The sequence below is a fragment of the Oryctolagus cuniculus genome, chromosome 1 (genome assembly GCF_051225735.1).
Source record: "Oryctolagus cuniculus isolate XC-2025 breed Fujian yellow rabbit chromosome 1, ASM5122573v1, whole genome shotgun sequence".
Lineage (NCBI taxonomy): Eukaryota > Metazoa > Chordata > Mammalia > Lagomorpha > Leporidae > Oryctolagus > Oryctolagus cuniculus.
This window is the reverse complement of record NC_142867.1, coordinates 60628707-60649827: the sequence shown is the minus strand read 5'-3', so window position 1 is coordinate 60649827 and position 21121 is coordinate 60628707. Positions and strand designations below refer to the sequence as shown.

At 46.8% G+C, this 21121-nt stretch overlaps 1 protein-coding gene across 2 annotated transcripts; it reads left to right on the top strand.

The window, feature by feature from the left end:
* Window positions 1-3550: 3550 nt before the first annotated feature.
* CCKBR (cholecystokinin B receptor) lies at window positions 3551-20454 on the top strand. Of its 2 annotated transcripts, NM_001171123.2 has the most exon segments (5): window positions 3551-4098; window positions 12363-12614; window positions 12799-13048; window positions 13353-13525; window positions 13702-16942. In NM_001171123.2, coding segments are annotated over 5 exon segments (1365 nt in total). In that variant the 5' UTR covers window positions 3551-3947; the 3' UTR covers window positions 14241-16942.
* The last annotated feature ends 667 nt before the right edge of the window (window positions 20455-21121 follow it).

Sequence of the window (21121 nt, the reverse complement as noted above, 5' to 3'; positions counted from 1 at the left end):
TGTCACCTCTCACCTGAATGACTCTTATGCAGTCCCATTAGTGTTGCCCCTTGAGTTGCTTTCCACACAGCTGCCACTGCAATCTTGCCAAATCTTTCTAAATCTTAACAGATTTCCTGTGTTCCCACTTCTTCCTAGCCTGGTTTGCAAAGGTCTGCCTTTGCTGCCTCCTGATTGGAAGGAGCATTATTCTTCTACTAATTCTGTAACATCCACTTAGTGGCTTCAAACAACACCTGTTTGTTAACTCACAGATCCGTTGGTTAGAAATCTACATGGTGTGGCTGGGTTTTGTGCCCAGGGTACCACAACATGTCAGCCAGACTGAATCATGTTCTAGAGGAGTGGGGGATGACTGACAGCCTTGTTCTTTTGCTGGCTGTTGCCTGAGGACTGCTGTCAGCTAAAGGCCTCTTTCATGTGCTTTCCCTGTGCCTTCCTCCATCCTCAAGCCAGTAGCAGCTATCCAACTCCTCGCCACATGGTCCCCTCCATCTTTGAGCCATCAAAAGTGTGTTGAATCCCACCAACTCCTCAAATCTCTCAGATTGCTTCTGCTGGTGCCCAGCTGAAAACTATTAGCTTTTACTCTTGTAATTTGTTTAAGACTAGTTAAATGATATCACTAGCTTGAGGTCACTTGATTAGTAACATTAATTCTACCTGAAATATATCTTTGTCTTATAACAAAATACATATGGGCATAATACCTCATCATAGATAGATACTCATGGAGATTATACAAGGGTAGAGTCACTGGGGTCATTTTATAATTCCAACTATCCCAGAAGAAGCCAGGAGAATCATCTCTGAGAAATTGCTGTTTGGGCTAAGATCAGATAAATAAATTAATTAGATAATAATGGAAAGGAGATGCTTCCAGAGAGTATGGCAAAAGCCATGTAACTGGAGGACATATTGCAAACAACAAAAAAGGTATGGGGTGGGAAGTAGAGGAAGACCATCATGTCTACAATAGAAAGAATGAGATTCATAATGACTTGAAATAAACTGGCTAGAGAGGTCAGCAGGAGCCAGATCATGAAGGTTTTGTAGATCCTGTTAAAAGGTTTTCTCTGGCCGGTGCCGCGGCTCACTAGGCTAATCCTCCACCTTGCGGCGCCAGCACACCGGGTTCTATTCCCAGTCGGGGCGCCGGATTCTGTCCCGCTTGCCCCTCTTCCAGGCCAGCTCTCTGCTGTGGCCTGGGAGTACAGTGGAGGATGGCCCAAGTGCTTGGGCCCTGCACCCCATGGGAGACCAGGAGAAGCACCTGGCTCCTGCCTTTGGATCAGCGCGGTGCGCCGGCTGTAGTGCACCGGCCGCGGCGGCCATTGGAGGGTGAACCAACAGCAAAGGAAGATCCTTCTCTCTGTCTCTCTCTTTCTCACTGTCCACTCTGCCTGTCAAAAATAAAAAAAAAAAAAAAGGTTTTCTCCATCCCAAAGTGAAAGTCATAAGAACAACATAATCAGATTTGTATTCTGCACATATTACTCTGGCTATAAGGTGCAGGATGTATGTAAGGAGCCATCATTTAAATGTGATTCCTTAAGAGGCTAAAACTAATGCAGGAGATTTTAGGCCAGTATCAGTAGCTGCACAAGCCGACCAAAGCAAGGAGCACTCGGTAGCTAAAATCAACAGGATTTCATGAATGATTGAATATGGGAATGATGTAGTCATATTTCCCAGGAAGCAGACTCTAAAACAGAGATTACTGTGAAGGATGTTTACTAATGAATGCTCTTGGAGTCAACACCTGTGAAAGAGAGAGGATGAAAATAAGGTTGGACAAAGTGGGACGCTGCAGTCATTTTGTCCCAACTGGGTTTATGAACATCTTTCAGAGGTGTCCTCCAGGGGAATGAGGGCACTTAACCTTTATACCTCTGAGCTGATCTGTGCTCCAGAAAGGAAACATGACTTTGGGTAAGCTGGCTTGCTTCTGCTCAGGCAACTCCTGAAAGGGACTGACAGCTGAGGGCTCTATTCCAGCAGAACTCTCAGCAACTGAAGAATAAATCCTTCATTTTTGACTATGAGTCTGGGCTTGCGTCACAGCCTCCATTACAGGAATGAGGGATACAGGGGAGTAAGGCAATAAAGATGACTCCTACATTTCTTATTTGTGCATCTTGGTGGATGCACTTATGGTCATACATTGCAATCACTGGCATACTTGGGAAATTTTTCATTACAGTTGGTGCTACTCAGGGACACTGTACAGGACAGCTAGTGCACAGCCCTTACTTATAAAATGGTTTGCTGAACAAGTGAATGTTCATCTAGTTCTACTTCCACTCCTGCTCCCCCACCTTTTCTTTGTTCCCTCGGCCTTACAACCATCCGATGTGGGAAAGGTTCAGCAGGTTATCTAAAGCTCCACCTGTGCTCCAGCCGAATAAACAGCAAACCAAGCTCTTCTGGTCCAGGGCTCTCTGATGGGTAAGGCAGGCAGTGCCAGGTGGAAGGGAAGGTGGAGCAGGTGAGGACATCCTCATCCATCCGAGCTTCAACCCTTCTGCAAGGTTTCAGCCCCTATAAACTCAACTCTAGTTGGAGCATGTCCTCTCTCCAAGAGACTTATTGAACAAGGGCTCTCCAAATTCCTCATAAATCCAGACTCTATTCTCTCTCTCTAATCTGTTCTTCCACTTTTGCCCCAACCTCTTAACAGCTACTGCTGGGGTCAGAATATGAAATTTCTGGTCTTATCGCAGTTTCTTTGGAGTGGCGGAAGGATAGCGGGCAGGACTGGAACGCACAGGAGGCAATGCTGCCTCAAGAAGCTGACCATGCTCGCATCCTGCACGCGTACCTTCAGCTTTGTTCCCGCTGCACCCCAATGACCCAGCTCCCTTCCAACCCCCTCTCGTGGGAACATGACACCCTACACAGGCGGCTCCACCTGCGTTGAGAGCAAACAGGAAGCCTAGCGTGTCAGGAGAAGGTGGGCGCTGCCTGGAGACCGCAGACAGCCAGCCGCCTCCTCCCCTCTTTTCCCTGGGCCCCCGGCCGGCCAGAGTTGGACCCATATTCCATCCTCACCCGATTCGGGGTTTATCTTGCACATTTCTCGGCGCACCTCCAGTCTCCCTCACCCCCGAGGCAGACTCTTGCCCTGGGCAGCCCTTCCCCTGCCAAAGCTCCCCTGGAGGCAAATGCTGCCCCCTCACTCCTGTCCCATTACTAAGGGTCGCTTGGAAGCCTGGGTATTGAGCCTTAGATAGGAGGTGAAGTGTGGGGGGACAGATGCAGGGGCTGCCCAGCCCGCAGCGAGGAGCTGCAAGAAACGACTGTAGCGATTGGGTAGCGGTCTTAGCAGCCACTGCGGCACAGTACGAAAAGGCGAGGGCACCGGTGCCGCAGCGGGTGACCCCAGGTGCATAGACCCTGTTTCCAACGCCACCTCCACATCCCCTGAATTCCCGGGGTAAAGGTGTTGGATCCGCGGCAGGGCGCCATGCCCTAGCCCTCCTACCCGCCTTTCCCCACCACACACACACACACACACACACACAGAGAGAGAGAGAGAGAGAGAGAGAGAGAGAGAGAGAGAGAGAGAGAGACTTCTTCCCCAGAGTCGGGGGCGGTGGTGAAGAAGGTTGGGCAGAAAAACCATCTCCAAGGAAGACGGGGGAGGCTTGCAAGGAGGCGAGGCTGACAGTCACGTAGTGGGCGCGTAACTCCCGAACCGGGCTGGGGGGCGGAGAGTCACCTGGCGGGACAAGCAGCTCAGAGCCGGGGAGGGACAGGCTTAGGCGGGGCGAGCCGAGTGCGAGTGGAGGGCGGGGGCCAGGGCCGGAGGCTGCGACCGGGCAGGGCGGGGGTGGAGTAGGCGGGAGCCGGATCGCGGCGGGAGCCGCGTCGCAGCGCGAGCAGGTGGAGCCGCGGCGGGAGCCCCCCTGGCTGAGCTGAGCGAGGTGGCGGGCTCGGCGGGGGCCATGGAGCTGCTAAAGCTGAACCGGAGCGTGCAGGGATCCGGATCCGGACCGGTGGCTTCCCTATGCCGCCCGGGTGGCCCCCTCCTCAACAACAGCGGTACCGGCAACCTCAGCTGCGAGCCCCCGCGCATCCGCGGAGCCGGGACACGAGGTGGGTGCCTCCCTACGCCCGCGCCACAAGCTCCTTCTCACTGCACCCCATAACACTCATATCGACCCCCACGATGATCTTAACATTGCATATCCAAACGCCACGGGATCCCCTCCTAGTACTATTCTCCCAGCCCCCGAACACCCCCCTCACACATTCAGAGCTGCCCCCGCAGCTCCTACAACTCCATCACAGCTTCCCGTCCCCTAGTTAGAACCCCTTCACATCCTGGTCCCCTGACCACCCCAACATGCAGCCCCCTCCCCATCACATAGACAATTGGGAGGCAAGGACCTCCTCCTTTGGCTGACACCTGCATATATCTGCCTTTTCCATCCTCTTCAGAGCCACAACTGGGAAGGGAAGAAAGAGGCAGGCAATTTTAGGAAGGGAAGGTGCTGGTTGAGGGAGGGAGCACTCTGGGAAGTTAGGGTTGTAATCTCCTGTGTCCCACATCCCACCCCTCGTCCTGCCTCTACTAATATCCTCAAGTCTGAATTAGGGTGGACACTGGGTGATGGTCCTTACAGCTCTTGTCTCCAATTCACTCATCCTCAAACCTTTGTCCTCCCAAGCTGGAGTTCTCAAGGCCGTGTGTGCTCTCTCTTTTTCTGTCTCCATGTGATGTCTCCAAATCCCTTTCAAGCTTCCTATCCAGCCTCTCCTCACACCTCCTAGAACCTGGTTTCCCCCTTCACCCCATCTGTTTGTGTCACCATCTCCTCTCCTCACCTCCCCTTCAGATTGCTGCCAGTTACTCGGTTTTCCAAATGACTTTCACCGTTCCCATCAGCAGCCATCTCAAAATACGTTTTTCCCTCTCCTGCACCTTTCCTTTCCTTTAGTGTTTCCTGAATGCTTGATATTGTAGTCCCTAGGCTAGGTGTTGGGAGACACAGAGGTGAACTAGACCCCTTCTGTACTCTCATGAGTCCATGGTCAGGTGGAAGGGGGAGATGAGCCAATGGAAAGAAGCACAGTCAGCATGGAACTCTCATGAGAAGGTCTGAACCCTAAGGAGGTGAAAGTCCAAGAACTTCAGAGGATGGAAGTTGGGAGCTGGGTCTTCAAGTTCAGCAGGTCTTGAGTTTAGAAGGCAGAAAAGGAAGGAGTGGGGCTATAGGACAGAAAGCAATGTTAAGAAGAAAATCATTCTAAACCCAAGAAGAGAAAGTTGGAAATCAACTGTAATCCAAATGCCTATTTACTCCATACAATAACCTATGCTTTCTCAGCCCAATGTTACATGCTGTCACTTAGATTCCCTCATTCAGCAAATATTTATTGAAACAGAGATTGTATCAGGCAGAGGGGACGTGAGTTGAACAAAATGGACACAATTCCTACTTCATGGATCTCCAAGTTTAGTGGGGGAGACAGAGTAAGCAGGGAATGGCAGCACAAATTGTCTTGCCAGGGGAACACAATGGAAATACAAGAGGACCACCTGCAGCCTAGCTTTGCCTTGGGAATTAAGGTCAGCCTCTGAGCAGGTAAGTTATGCATTGAAACCAAAAAGGTGAGGGACAGCCAGGCACATGAAAGAACACAAGAAGCAGAAAGCATCCCTAGCACAGGAACAGGATATGTAATAAATAAATAAATAAATAAATAAAGCCTTAAAGTTTAAACCTGTGTCACCTTTGTTCAGTGTGACATCATTTCTGAGCAGCTGTGTACCATTAAAGAGAAATAAACACTCAGGCTGCAGACCAGTCAGTGTGTTTATGGAGCACCTTAAAGACCTGGCTACAGAGCATAGAGTTTATCCCAAGAGCAAATGGATCTACTGAAAGATTGAGTAGTACTGCCAGGATTCACTCTGTAGTGTAGAGGACGGATTGAAGAACATAAAACGGAATGCAGAGGAATACTTCAGAGGCTATTGTATTACACTGTTCTGGGAGAAAGATGATGCTAGCTTACACTAAGATACTTGCAGTAGAGTACAGAGAAGTGAATGGATTTGAGAGCCACTTCTGGAAATGGAATCAACAGAATTTGGAATTGATTATAAGTGGAGAGGATTGAAGAGGTCAAGGGATGACAACTAGGTTTCTGGCTTGGACAATTGAATGAATGTTGGTGCTATGTAATGAAGGCAACAGACAGCTAGAAATAGATTTGGAAGAAGGGATTATTAGCTGTTTGGAACCCACTGAATTTAAATACCGGGGAGACTTTCCAGTGGGGTTACCCATTCAGCTGTTGAATTTGGAGGCCTGGAACTTACTGGAAGGGTCTGAGCTGGAAATATAGATTCAAAAGGTCATTGCTTACAGGAGGTAATGAAAGTCAGAGCAATAGATGAAGTCATACAAAGATTGTGTAGAATGAGAAGAAAAGAGGCCCTGAAAGAGGACCCTGTGGAAGACCAGTATTTAAAAACCAGGCACAGGAAGAAGATTCCGTGAAAGATATCCAGAAAAAAGCCATCAGAGAGACAAGAGCTGTGTCCTTCCAGAAGGCAAGGAAAAAGAGTGATAAGCATAGTAGGTGAAGCAATGTTGAATGCTGCAAATGTAATTCAAATGACAGAACAGGATATTTCTTTTTTTTAACTTTTTTTAAAAATTTATTTGACAGATAGAGTTAGATAGTGAGAGAGAGACAGAGAGAAAGGTCTTCCTTCTGTTGGTTCACCCCCTAAATGGCCGCCACGGCTGGCGCTGTGCTGATCCAAAGTCAGGAGCCAGGTGCTTCTTGCTGGTCTCCCATGCGGGTACTTGGGCCCAAACACTTGGGCCATCCTCCACTGCCTTCCCAGGCCACAGCAGAGAGCTGGACTGGAAGAGGAGCAACTGGGACTAGAATCCGGCGCCCACGTGGGATGCCGGTGCTGCAGGCAGAGAATTAACCAAGTGAGTCACGGCGCTGGCCCAGAATAGCATATTTCAACAACAAGAAATTCCTTAGGAGAAATTTTTAAGATCTGACTAGAGTAGGGTGGCAATTGGGCTGGTGGTTGAGAGAGAATATGAGAAGTAAAGCAGGGTGTGTAAACAGACTTTCAAGAAGTTTGGTATAAGAGATAGAGATAAAAAGAGAAATAGGATCATGCCAAAATTAGCATGGGGTTGAAGAAGGTGTATGGTGTGTGTGTGTGTGTGTGTGTGTGTGTGTGTAGTTTTGTCTTTTGGGTGTTTGTATATGTGGTAGATAGAAAAAAAATTTTTAATTGGTAGGAAATGTGCAAAGAGAATGGAAGATTGAAGGTGTAAGTGAGAAAGAGGTGAGAAAGGAATAGTTAATAGAGCAAGGATCCTTGAGAAAGCAAGATGTGACATGATTCAGAGTGCAGGTGCAAAAATAGTCTTCACTTATCTGGATATTATTGCTCACATACATTCTGACGTTACCCGGGCAGTCAGGTGTCATATGGAGTGCCTGTTAGTCACATTCACTCAGCTATTATCCCACAGGTGCACATGCTGCCCACACTTACTACAACATTACCAACAGAAATGTAAATTTTGCCCACTTTATTCTTACATAATCTATGCAGACTTGAGTCTAACCCATTTTCACTTAGATGCTACCCACAGAAATAGAGGTTATTCACATTTACTTAAATGTCACCCAATCATTTAGATGTTACCCACCAATCAAACACTTTCATTTTATCATTAGCTACACAAAATCACACATTCTCATGTTTAACTAGCCCTTCTCTAGATGCTGCCCTTAAACTCACAGCTATTATTCTTCCATATTTAGATATTACCTGCAAAGACTCAAATATTACTTCAGATACTCAGCTATTTCACTCAATCAGATTAACATTTTAACTTAGAATAATCTAAAGTGTTAACAGTTCACATCCATACCTCTTAAAAACTGCCCACACATACTTGGATATTATTTGCTCATTCATCTATTGTGATCATCACTTGGACTGACCCCCATTAACATATGTAACATATGTACTTGGGTTTCTCCAAGTCTCCCTAGATGACATATCATTTCATAGGTAACAACTTCAGGATACATAAATTATATTCAAAGATCTGCTCATTCAAACCTTACAACACTTCCTTAGATATGACCTAAGCTTAAATGCAACCCACATTGGATCAGGTGGGACTTAGAAACATATAGATGTTATCCTCCTCTAGATATTACTCACAGAAATAAGGGTGACTTTCACCTTCACCTATCCAGATATTATCATAAAGACTAAAACATTAGCCAAAGCTCACCCTAATAATACCTATTACCTACACATCCTTGCATATTACCTATTCCTCAGTTAATACCCACTGGTACTTGAATGTCCCTTATACAAACAGCTACTATCAGTCAGTTGTATGCTGTCTGTGCTCACAACAGAGATGCGGTATGACTTTGTATATATGCAGAACCAACATCCCACTGGAAAGCAAATTTAAGTCATCAGCAGCTTTCATGTTCTGTAGAGCCCCTTTAAAGAAAAGGCTGGTTCTTGTATTGTGTCACATTGTTTGGTTTTTTTGTGCCATACTTAGCAGCCATCATATGGACAGAGCCATGCAGATCCTCTAAACCCTGCGAGAACTGAATTGCCCATCTTCTGAATCCCTGGTCTGACTTCTGCTCTCCTCTCATCCCCCGGAAGGTAGTACCTATGGATAGACTATCAAGGCAATCCTGTCCGAACCCATAGAGGAGACATCTCCCATATTCCCACCTTTGCCTGAAATTCCTTGTCCCTAAAGCCAATGTGATCACTCATTTTCCACCACACAAACACACATGGATGTGCACACATATACACAGTCAGTTCTCATGTATTTTGTATATTAATTTTGTATGTTGGACATTGTAAAACAATAAAAAATTTTTTTAAATATTTTTTATTTGAAAGGTAGAGTTACAGAGAGACAAAGGCAGAGAGAGAGAGAGAGAGAGAGAGAGAGAGAGAGAGAGATCTTTCATCCATTGGTTCACTCCCCAAATGGATGCAATGGCCGGGGGCTGGGCCAGGATAAAGCCAGGAGCCAGGAGTTTCTTCCAGGTCTCAAACATAGGTACAGGGGCCCAAGTGCTTGATCTGTCTTCTGCTGCTTTCCTAGGCACACTAGCAGGGAGATGAATCAGAAATGGAGCATCCAGCACTCAAACCAGTAAACACGTGGGATGCTAGTGCTGCAGGTGGAGGTTTAACCCACTAAACCCCACAATAGATTATTTTTAGAGTAGTTTGATGTTTATAGAAAAATTGACCAGAAAGTACAGAGTTCAAAGTTCCCATATACTCTCACACCTGAAAATACTGTCACGACTGCACACACAGAGTTTACCATAATTACAGTTGATGAGCCAACATTGATACATTGTTAACTGATTTATTAACTACATTATTAACTAAATTCTGTGCTCTACATTTGGATTCCCTTTTGTGTGGTATGGTTCAGTGGATTTTGATAAACACACAGTGGCATGTATCCACCATAGAATAATACAAAATAGTTTCAGTGTCCTAAAAATCTCCTGTGCACAACCTCCTCATCCCTCCACAACCCCTTGGTACTAATATTGCTTTTTTTCTTCTTTTAAAAAGATTTATTAACTTGAAATCCAGAGTTAGAGAGGGGCAGAGGAAGAGAGAGAGATGTCTTCAATCACTGGTTCACTCCCCAAATGGCTGCAATGGCCAGGACTGTGCCAATTCGAAGCCAGGAGCCAGGAGCTTCCTCCGGATCTCCCACGCAGGTCCAGGGGCCCAAGTACTTGGGCCATCTTCTACTGCTTTCCCAGGCCATAACAGAGAGCTGGTAAGGAAGTGGAGCAGCTGGGACTCGAATCAGTGTCCACATGGAATGCTGGCACTGCAGCGGCGGCTTTACCTACCACGTTAAAGCGCCAGCCCCTAATATAGCTTTTAATTAGAATTTTTCATGTCTTCTGGTTGTTCAACAGCAAAGACCTGGAGAAATAGTGGTGCCTGGAAATAAGAGAGTAGCTGGGGATGCCCAGGAAAACAGCAAAGCACTGTAAAAATTGCTGGTCATTTTTACTGTGACTTTGTTCTATAGTTTTCAGGAGTTCCCAAGCAGATTGGGAACTTCATAAAGGTAAGGCCTAGCCTCACTTTTCTGGTCCACCACAATTATTCAAACTCCAGGGCATGCACATGGAACACGTCAGCTGGATGAATGAATGAAAATATGCTTTCACACTTCAGAGTGCTGAACCAACTTGAGGTATGGTAATTGCATCAAGAATTATTTGAAGGAAGATATCCAGAGGAGAAGTTGATGCAGTGAGGAGGCAGGGGATGGGAGTAAGGGGTAGTGGATTTGGAGGATGCACAGATGCTGCAAAATGACTACCAGCTCTCTTTTTCTGGGTCAAGGATCTCTCTGACAGAGAATCCCCCCCCTCCCAAAAAAAAGTTTCTTTATATATATACAAACACACATACACACACACACACACACACCCCTCTCAAATTTTTCACTACAGTTAGTGGCCCATTTTCCAGAGGAGATACATATGGTTTGTATGTAATAGCAAAAGTAACACATCTGAAATCATTGCTTATCATTGATCCCCCTAGCATCATCCACCAAGTATCCAAAGAAAAAGAGACATTGAGGGGGGCATGCTGGAGCATCTTTACAGAGGTGAGGGATGGATGAAGAGTTGGAAAAGTAGGTGCATTTCTACTTTGAAAAAATATTCATTCAAGAATCCTTAAAGCATGTGTTGACTGCCTCCGTGTCATCCCAGACATTACGCCAGGTGCTAAGATATACTGAAGAATGAGACAGACCTTGTCTAGTGGGGAAGACAAAAATAAAAAAATAAAAGCAATAAAACAATCAGGGATTCCCTGGTAGGATATAGAGAGAGGGAGAAAGAGGCAGTTAGGTTAAGGATTGATTTAGGGAAGAAGGAGGCAGTGTGATGAATGACAGATTAGCAAGGGAGCAGTAGGCAGAAAAACATTTTAGGGATCCAGATTCTTGGCTTCTGTTCTCATCAATGCCTTACTCACTGTGTGATCCTGAGCAAGTTATGTTACTACTGAACTGGATTTGGGAATGTTTTATAAATAACACTTACTCAATGCCTATAACAACTTCCAAAGAAATTATTATGAGAAAGCAATTCTCTTTGGGGGCTAAACAAAAACAATATATAGAGAGAGTTATAGAAAGGAGAGTTTTATCTCTATCTCCCAACCTGGGAGGTTCTGCCCCCTATATTTTCTCCTTTTGAGCACTAACATTCCTCATGGTAAGTGATTCAGTCCAGTTAAATTCAATTCAATGTTGTCCAGGTCTGCATGATTGTAAATGGAGGTAGAAAGATGAAGCTATCTCCTACAGACAATGACACAAACAAGTGAGGCCAAGCTGTCAGCTCTGTCTTGCCCACAAACACTAGGTGTGCCTTCTGTGAGCTCCCACAGTTCCTCATACATCCCTCAAACTCACTCCTACCACACATCATCTGCTTACAAATCTGAGTTTCCCTTTCTACTGTGAACTATCAGATGTCAGGGAGTGCCTGATTTTCATCTCTTTGTCCCCAGTGCCTGGCACAGAAGGAATCGACTGTAAATGTTGAATGAGAATGAATGTCTGGAGATAATTAAAATAGAAGGTAGAAAGTAAAATGGGCTCTAATGGATGCATAAGGAATATGTATAGATCAGAGAAAGTGGAGATTAATATCGAATGAGGCATCCAGAAAGGCCTTACAGAAGAGGTGGCAATCTACCTGAGTTTTGATAAACAAGGGATAAATAGGAATTCACCAGTAATAGAAAATAATTTTGTGATGGGGGTGGAGGAGGGGCAGTTGTTGGTGAAAGTATTCCAAGCTGAGAAACTAACTTGAGCAGAAAGGGAGTCACAAGATACATGATGCATTCTAGAAACTGAGTCATCAGTTGCTTACGTGGGCACAGTGAAATGAGGAGGTGGGAGGAGCTGGGGGGGGGAGGCAGTACTCACAGGCTCTTGATGACATGCTAAGGTTTGAGGTTGGTCGCATGCAAGAGTAGGAAGAATTTAGAACAAACCTTGAGAAGAGAGAGGCTTTTCTGAAAGAAGGGTGGAGTTAGACCAATTTAACACAACTTCAAGTTGTCAGAAGCACGGAGGAGCCAATTTCACTGTTTACTGAACAGGCACTGGATTGGTGGGTGGGTGGGAGGAGTGTGTTCTTTGGTTGAAGAGGTCTGGCTGGATACTGAGGGCTGGGGATCAGCGGGATGGAGGTTTTGCTGAGGGGGGCCAGACCCCCTACTGCCACTTCTTCCTTTTCCTGCCTAGAATTGGAGCTGGCCATTAGAGTCACTCTTTATGCAGTGATCTTTCTGATGAGCGTTGGAGGAAACATCCTCATCATTGTGGTCCTGGGATTGAGCCGCCGCCTGAGGACCGTCACCAATGCCTTCTTGCTGTCACTGGCAGTCAGCGACCTCCTGCTGGCTGTGGCTTGCATGCCCTTCACACTCCTGCCCAATCTCATGGGCACATTCATCTTCGGCACAGTCATCTGCAAGGCCGTTTCCTACCTCATGGGTGGGTGAGACAACTAACTACCCTACCCACCTTGACCTTCTACCTCCTGAAGTCTTTGCCTGGTGTAGGGAATTTTGCCAGGGGGGACATGGGGCCGGGAAGGGGTGGAACTGATTGAGGAAGTCACACTGAAGAGTGTCTGGTGCCAGTTTCCTGGGTGACTTCTTTTTTTTCCCTTGCTTAGGGGTGTCTGTGAGTGTGTCCACGCTAAGCCTCGTAGCCATTGCCCTGGAGCGGTACAGCGCCATCTGCCGACCACTGCAGGCGCGGGTGTGGCAAACTCGCTCCCACGCGGCTCGTGTGATCTTAGCCACGTGGCTGCTGTCTGGACTGCTCATGGTGCCCTACCCCGTGTACACCGCCGTGCAGCCAGTGGGGCCCCGTGTGCTGCAGTGCGTGCATCGCTGGCCCAGTGCGCGGGTCCGCCAGACCTGGTGAGGGTGCCCGTGACCTATTCCTAGAAATTCGCTTTTCATCTCCATCAAATGCTTGCCAACATTCCTCCAACTGCTGCAAGAATTCCATGCTACTTCCCATTTTGCAGCTGCCCCCGAGATCCAATCTAGGGGCCTTCCCTGGTTCTCTAGCCCGTCCCAGTGGCATCCCCGCCCCCAATGTTACTCCAACCTCACTCACGAACCTGGCCACAGCCCTAGAAACACCAGTCCTTGACTCTTCCTCTATCTGTGACTTTGTCTGGACAGAGACCCATGTGACAAGTCTTTGTGCTGCCTCCAGGTCAGTACTGCTGCTCCTGCTCCTGTTCTTCGTCCCTGGTGTGGTCATGGCTGTGGCCTATGGACTTATCTCCCGCGAGCTCTACTTAGGACTTCGTTTTGACAGTGACAGTGACAGCGAGAGCCAAAGCCGGGTCAGAGGCCAAGGAGGGTTGCCGGGTGGGGCTGCCCCAGGTGAGTGAAATCCAGGAGGGGCGGGCCATTGGGGGAGAGGCGGACCTAGAAAGGGTAAGGGCTGAAAGAGATGTGAGACTGGAAATGGGGTAAAGGCTTGCAGCGGGGCGGCAGGAGGCGTTGGGCTGGAGGTGGGGAGGACTGTCTTCAGCCCTGACCGCTCTCCCTCTGCTCAGGTCCTGTCCACCAGAACGGGCGTTGCCGGCCGGAAGCCGGCCTGGCCGGCGAGGACGGCGACGGCTGCTATGTGCAGCTTCCACGTTCCCGGCCTGCCCTGGAGCTGTCTGCGCTGACCGCTCCCATTTCTGGGCCAGGCCCCGGACCCCGGCCAGCCCAGGCCAAGCTGTTGGCTAAGAAGCGCGTGGTGCGCATGTTGCTGGTGATCGTTGTGCTGTTTTTCATGTGTTGGCTGCCAGTGTACAGTGCCAACACGTGGCGCGCCTTCGACGGCCCGGGTGCTCACCGAGCCCTCTCCGGGGCACCTATCTCCTTCATCCACTTGCTGAGCTACGCCTCGGCCTGTGTCAATCCCCTGGTCTACTGCTTCATGCATCGCCGCTTTCGCCAGGCCTGCCTGGACACGTGTGCCCGCTGCTGCCCCCGGCCTCCACGAGCCCGCCCCAGACCTCTTCCAGATGAGGACCCTCCCACCCCCTCCATTGCTTCACTGTCTAGGCTGAGCTACACCACCATCAGCACACTGGGGCCCGGATGAGGGTTGAGATAGAGTGGGAGCTGAGGCAGGACCGGCCACTCCTACAAGCACGGACCCTTCCAAACCACGACTGACGCTGGCTACTGATGCCCAATAACACAGACCATCCCCGACACACACACACACAAAGGTAGCTTACCTGCCACAAAAGGAACAGAATGGAGCCTTCCACCGGAGAGGAAGTACACTTCTGATCTGAGACTGAGCCTTGTCTGTAGAGACATGGCACTGACCTTGGACAGACCATCGCTCCTCAGTGGGAACTCTGACAGGGCTGACCTGTCCCTCACACACCTGATCCTTTTAGGAGCTGTGGAGCCCAGCACAGGGCTGAACCTTGGGATTCTCCTGGACATCTCCAGTTTGACCACACAATTTTGTTTTTCACCAGGCCTACTCTCACACCTCCCCCACCAAAGGCTGTTAAGCACTGAAAAGTCCCTTCTTCCCCTTTCAGTTAAGGACTGTGGCCCTGCCCCTCCTCCTTTACCTGGCCTCTTTGAGAAATAATAAATGATTTGACTTCCTCTTAGACTTCCTTCCTGGACTTTTCTGGGAGACAGATGAGGAGGCATGGAAATGTGTGGAGTCTCTCCCCTGTCAGATCCTGACCACTGCTGCCCATTCCTATTCTACAAAACCCATGGTCTGAGGCTGGATGAGGCTGTCATCCTGGGTTCACCCACTCTCCAGTGCTGAAGCAGCTGGGAGTGGGGTGGGGAGGTGAGATATCCATGACACATTCCTGCACTTGTTCTCCCAGGCGTGCCATTGTTAAGGCAGTATGTTAATAGATGTGTATATAAATTTTGATGAAAAGAGAGAAGGAAGCATTATATAAAACTCAATCTACTCAATATCTTTGAAACATGAGCCTGAGGCAGATATGCAGAAGTTAATTAAAAACAAGGCCTTTTTATTGTACACTTGCTTGCCACCAGTGTCCAAACTTGGCCAAGATTCTGCCAAATGGAAGCACCCTTTCGGGTCACAACAAAGAGCCCTGGGGTGAAGAGGGTGGGGCTGGAGTTTGAAATCCAGTCTCCTTTTGACTTCAAGACTAATGTGGCCCCAAAGACAGGCAGGAGCCAGGGCAGAAGCCAGCAATGTCACATCTATGCACACAAATTGACAAACCAATGGTAAGACCAGGAACTGAGGATCTCATTGAGGGGATATACGTGGGTAATCAGAGACATAGAATGTCAGGATATGGGTTCCTTGGCACTTCTTCTTGTAACATGTTGGAGAAACTGAGATGCAAAGAGGAAAGTAAGCTGCCTGAGGTCACAGCAAAACAAACAAAACAAATCATATTGACATAGACACTGAGCTGGATGTGGGGAAGAAGCCATAAACATGAGGGGCACATCCAGGTGATATGAAACTAAAGTTTATAAAATTGGGCCCCCTATTTGAAGAAAAGGAACACAAAATCACAACTACAAAATTTCTAGGACCCTGAGGAGGGCTTTGGAAGAGCCCTGCAATGTAAAACTCGTTGCCTCTAAAATCTCTCTGCTAACGACCATGAAGAGGGGCTGGAGCAAAGGACATGAGGAAAGAGGACAGCTCTTCCGTTCACCAGTGTTCAGATTGCTCCCATCCATCGCTTCTACAGGATTCTGGGCTGCAAGAGGCAGAGGAAGGATGAACAGAAGGAAGAAGGCGTTCCAAGCCGTCAACCTATGACAGTGCTGGTTAAAAATAGAATCCCAGCTGGTCTGAGGGGCTGAAGGGAGACTCGGGACTTTGTCTCATGTCAAAATTTCTGTGGGCCAGGAGCAGGCTTGCCTGCAGGTTCCCCAGCACGTTCCATCCTCTAAAGGGATGATGGAGGCTGCCCCACAGTGAGCCCTCTGGCTGATGACCACCAGATGGCTGCAGGAGACTGATGGGAGAGACCTGGGTCCAGCCCCTTTGAGCCTGGTGTCAGAACCTAAGTACTGTGTGGCCCAGGCCTGGACTGGAATCTAGCACACAGGCATGATTTGAAAAACACTGCTTCACATACTGTAGCCCTACAGTGTATGGAATATTCATGTGTCCATCACTGTGTGCCCTATCCAGTCATCAGATGTGGAATGTTGGACTCCTCCCACCCACTTTTCACATCTTGAAACTGACAAAGCATGTCAGGTCCAGATTTCATATTACTGTCTCTGTGAAGTCCTGCTTGGTCCTTGCAACACAGGCTGCATGCTGATCAGCACTCAGGGCTTTTCTCTCTTCTACCATAGTTATTTGTGTTCCTGCCTGATTTCCCCTATTAGGCTGATAATATGGGAAGATGACAGCCAGGTGGGGTGATGGAGGGAGTGGCAATCAAATCTAACATTTCTTGGTGCTATGTGATAGGCATTTTATGTACACAGTTCATTCTGTTCTCAGCTCACTTATGTAGAGCATTTCTCTTCATTTGACAGGTGAGGAAAATAGAGATGAGAAAAGCTTAGGGAGTTATATGAAGCCCTGAAGCCAGAATAGAACCAGGAACTGAGTGCAAATATCTGCCTGCAAAGTTTTCTCTCTGTTATTCTACATTGACATTTTTTAAGCCTTTAAATTCTGTCTCTGACTTAAAATTTGTGTGATTTTATGAAAGTTATCTCATTGAATTTTAAGCTGAGTTTTAAAAAATTGGAAAAATTACATTAACCCTGTTGTTGCCATTTAGAAAATGAATTAAAACAATACTCATGCAATACCATTGTATCAGGCTTATAGACTAAGAAGGGCTAGACTTGTGACTATCTCAAGACCAGCACTTCCAGGAAGCAAGGGCCTTTGCAGACAGATGGCCAGCCACAACTGAGAAGGACAGAATTCTGGATCCAAGGGGAAGCTCAGGGTCTGCTATGAAATGATACTAGAAAGTAGTGAAGTCAGGATTTGAACCCAGCTCTGTCTGACACAAAAACCCATACTGTCTTCACTGCACATCCTGACTCCGATCTCTCATAGGGATTGTTGATGACTAAAGAGAAATTACTTGGTTGTGAACAACTTGAAATCACTCAGGACTCTCTCAGGGCTCAAAGTAGAAGAGCAGGTGATTAAATCTGTAACTCTGTGGGCTTCGATCCTTCAGCAAGCCCCACTTCTGCTGTCACCATTCTTTGAAGAAATCCCCTACAGATTACCTCCACAAAATAGAGGTTGGAGCAGTTGTCCTGGAGAGTTCACCCTTTCAAACCTTCCAGAAAAGCAAGTTTCATGATTGTCTCAGAAACCACAGGTGATATGGGAACAAAAGAGAGAGAAAGGGAGCATCACAGTAAATGTGCCAGAAGCTGGCTCTTGTAGACATTTTCAGCCAGTCTTGAATGACCATACATTTTGGTAAGGCAGATCCAATAGTGCGCATGGGACATTTTATGGAAAGACATTTTTCCTTAAAGTTATCTCCAGGAGCAGGCAGGTGGGAGGGAAAGAAAAAGATGGAGGGGGTAAAGAAGAAATTAGGTCCCATCTGGAGTCTACGCTTTGTTGCTCAGACACAAATGCCTAGACTGGGTCCTCCTAGAGACTGTAGCCCTGATTGCAGATTCTAACCATGGTCCTTTGGCTGCTTCCTATTCTCTGAGCTTCATTCACTGCCTCCCAACCTTCAGGTGAACTTGGTAAGCCATACTCTTGGCTCATCAGTAGCAATATACACAGTGATTAGCACCTCCCTGTGGATAGGGCCTCATCTTGGAAATTTAAGTCTAGCCTGCCTGTGTGGCCACATTTGGAGGACAGGAAATAGTTAACCAGTTAGGTCCATTGAAGTAACACTTTGTCTTAATCAAATAGTTTTGAGGTCAGAACTCTAAGGAGGCATATCAGTAGGGAGAGATTAGACATAGAGGGCTCTTGAGGAATGTAAATTTGAATGATAAGGCTGGTTTGATAAGACCCTCTGATTTCTCAGGGTGAGACAAGCAGGCCTTGAGCAAGGTGGAGAAGCAGAAAATCCAGACATTCTCCTCTAGTATACAGGATCCCAACTACCTAAACAAGACTACAACACTGATCGTGAGCAAGGATGGGCAGGTGCTAAGGCCTCATCTAGACAAAGGCAGAAGTTTCCAGAGAGAAGTGACCTGGTGAGCAGGAGAAAACCTCCTTTCCTGCCTCAATCCAAAAATGACTCCCAGATCTTTCCAAATTCCCTGGAGTAATGGGGTGGCCCTACAGGACACTTGAGGGAAAGCTTCCAGACCTCCTAGATTGTGGGAACCTTCAGTTCAGCCTAGAAAAGTCCAGAGCAAGGGTGATTGGATACTTGAGGCAGAGAAAGTATGACTTTAAGCGCAGAATTTTTTATTGCTGCAAACAGAGAGGTGGAGGACCTTCATATACAAGGGTGCTTTTGAAAATTCATCGATGGGGGCTGGCATCGTGGCTCACTTGGTTAATTCTCTGCCTGCGGCGCCAGCATCCCATATGGGTGCCGGGTTCTAGTCCCGGCTGCTCCTCTTCCAGTCCAGCTCTCCACTGTGGCCCGGGAGGGCAGTGGAGGATGGCCCAGGTGCTTGGGCCCCTGCACCCACATAGGAGACCAGGAAGAAGTGCCTGGCTCCTGGTTTTGGATCAGTGCAGCGCCTGCCATAGCTGCCATTTGGAGAGTGAACCAACAGAAGGAAGACCTTTCTGTCTGTCTCTCTCTCTCTCACTGTCTATAACTCTACCTGTCAAATAAATTTTAAAAAAAGAAAGAAAGAAAGTTCATGAAAAATAGAAATAAAAATGAGTTTAATTTGGTACAAAAAATTGAAATGCATAGGGGTCTTCAAACAGTTCATGGAAAAAATACATATTATTAAACGAAACCTTTGTATGTATTGTAATTTTTTGTGCCAAAATAAACTTGTTTTAATTCTATTTTCCATGAACTTTTAAAAGTACCTTCATATGTCAGGCAGTAGCTGTGATGCAAACTTGCAATAATAAGGCAGGTTGAACCAAAACTAGACGACAAAAGTGGGAATCTGGCCAGAGGAAACCAATATGCTGCTACAGACTAGTGAGCTGACACGAAAGTCCTGCTGTGATCATGGGTCTCACTGATAGAAGGATCTGGTACTCAGTCTATTCCGATGTCAGTTACTAACTGTGGAAAGACTAACTCTGACTGGTTACTTCCATGGCCACGCCTCAGTCCCTCTGTGTTGTCGGGTAGCTGTGAGGTTGTGTGAGACTGAGTCAGCATCCCCCTTGGAAAATGCTCATGGCCAGCAAGATGGTCAGAGGCCCTGGTGCTGATTCTAGAGCCTGCTCCCATGTGCAGAACCTGTACTGCACGATATCACTCAAGCAGTGAAGGTCAATAAACTCCTGCTTCCCTGTGATTGATCCTTCTGAGTCTTTTTTTATGCCTTTTCTAAAAATACTGATTTACTTATTTTATTAGTCCTATATGCACATAATTGAAAGAGCCAAGTTCTTCTCCAACATGAAAACCAATAGCAGTCCTAGCTTCTTCCCTTGTTCTTCCCTGTTTCCCCCTCCCCAGAAAGAATCATTTTCAAATCTTTTAAACATTTTTTAGTATTTATCTACATATCTTTGAATAACATACTAACATTATTTCTTTATTTTTATTTATCAACATTACCTATTGCTATCCACCATGCAAAATGAAGGTTTAACTTTCATTTCTACTATGAGATCACCAGACATACATACCCCTTTACCAATCTTTTTCTCTCAATATAACTATCATTTTTGTCATTATGATAACCAATCTCCAAGACAATCCCCAAAGACTCTTTCTCATCAACTTGTTCTTGTACCTTTGTGTAATCCCATTTCACTACAAGTGGAGTTCATTTCTTAAACTATGTATTTATTTATTTGAAAAGCAGAGTGATAGAGGGAGAGAGACAGAGAGATCCTCCATCTGCTGGTTCACTCCCCAAATGACCACAACAGCCAAGTCTAGGCCAGGCCAAAGCCAGGAGCCAGGAACCTCATCCTGATCTCCTACATGGGTGACAGAGGTCCAAGTACTTGGGATATCATCCATTCACTTTCCAGGCATATTATCAGGACACTTAATCAGAAGTGGAGCACAGGTACTCAAACCAGCACTCCAAGGTAAGGTGCTAGCATCATAAGTGGGGGCTTAAAATGTTGGCCCCTAAGTAGCATTAATTTATGTAATCATTTGTGTAATTACAATGTACTCAATTGTTTAATAAATATCGGATCCAACCCTACACTTGCATGACTGCCTCATTCACCTTACGTTAGTTCTGGTACTTTTTTATACTGTCTTTAGCAGTTTGATATTTTATTTATCATGGATTTTTTGTATTTATTCTGATTTTTAAAATATTCATTAAAATATTCTTCATCTTCATTACTGAATATTTTGACACTCATTAAATTGTGCACACAAGACAAATACCTCATTTTTTTCTTAGTCCAAGTCCTAACAAATTCCAGCAGGATCTTGAGAAAGGGTGCACAGAAGACAAAGTTTTGACAAGTTACATGTCAGAATTTGTCTAATAATGTCTTTACATTGGATTCACAATTTTGCTGAGTAAAGAATTCTGGGATGGAATTTTTGAAATTGATGTTTTTGACCGGCGCCATGGCTCACTTGGCTAATCCTCCGCCTGTGGCGCTGGTACCCCGGGTTCTAGTCCTGGCTGCTCCTCTTCCAGTCCAGCTCTCTGCTGTGGCCCGGGAAGGCAGTGGAGGATGGCCCAAGTGCTTGGGCCCTGCACCCACATGGGAGACCAGGAGGAAGCACCTGGCTCCTGGCTTTGGATCGGAGCAGCGTGCTGGCCATAGTGGCCATTTTGGGGGTGAACCAACGGAAGGAAGACCTTTCTCTCTGTCTCTCCCTCTCTCACTAACTCTGTCAAAAAAAAAAAAAAGAAAAG

Bases quoted from the DNA above. Each gene is read 5' to 3' on its own strand.
- CCKBR (XM_089336286.1), top strand. From the start codon at position 4,010: ATGCCGCCCGGGTGGCCCCCTCCTCAACAACAGCGGTACCGGCAACCT. The intron at 4,099-13,352 runs GTGGGTGCCTCC...TGCTGCCTCCAG, and splicing joins CCGCGGAGCCGGGACACGAG to GTCAGTACTGCTGCTCCTGC. The intron at 13,526-13,701 runs GTGAGTGAAATC...CCCTCTGCTCAG, and splicing joins GCCGGGTGGGGCTGCCCCAG to GTCCTGTCCACCAGAACGGG.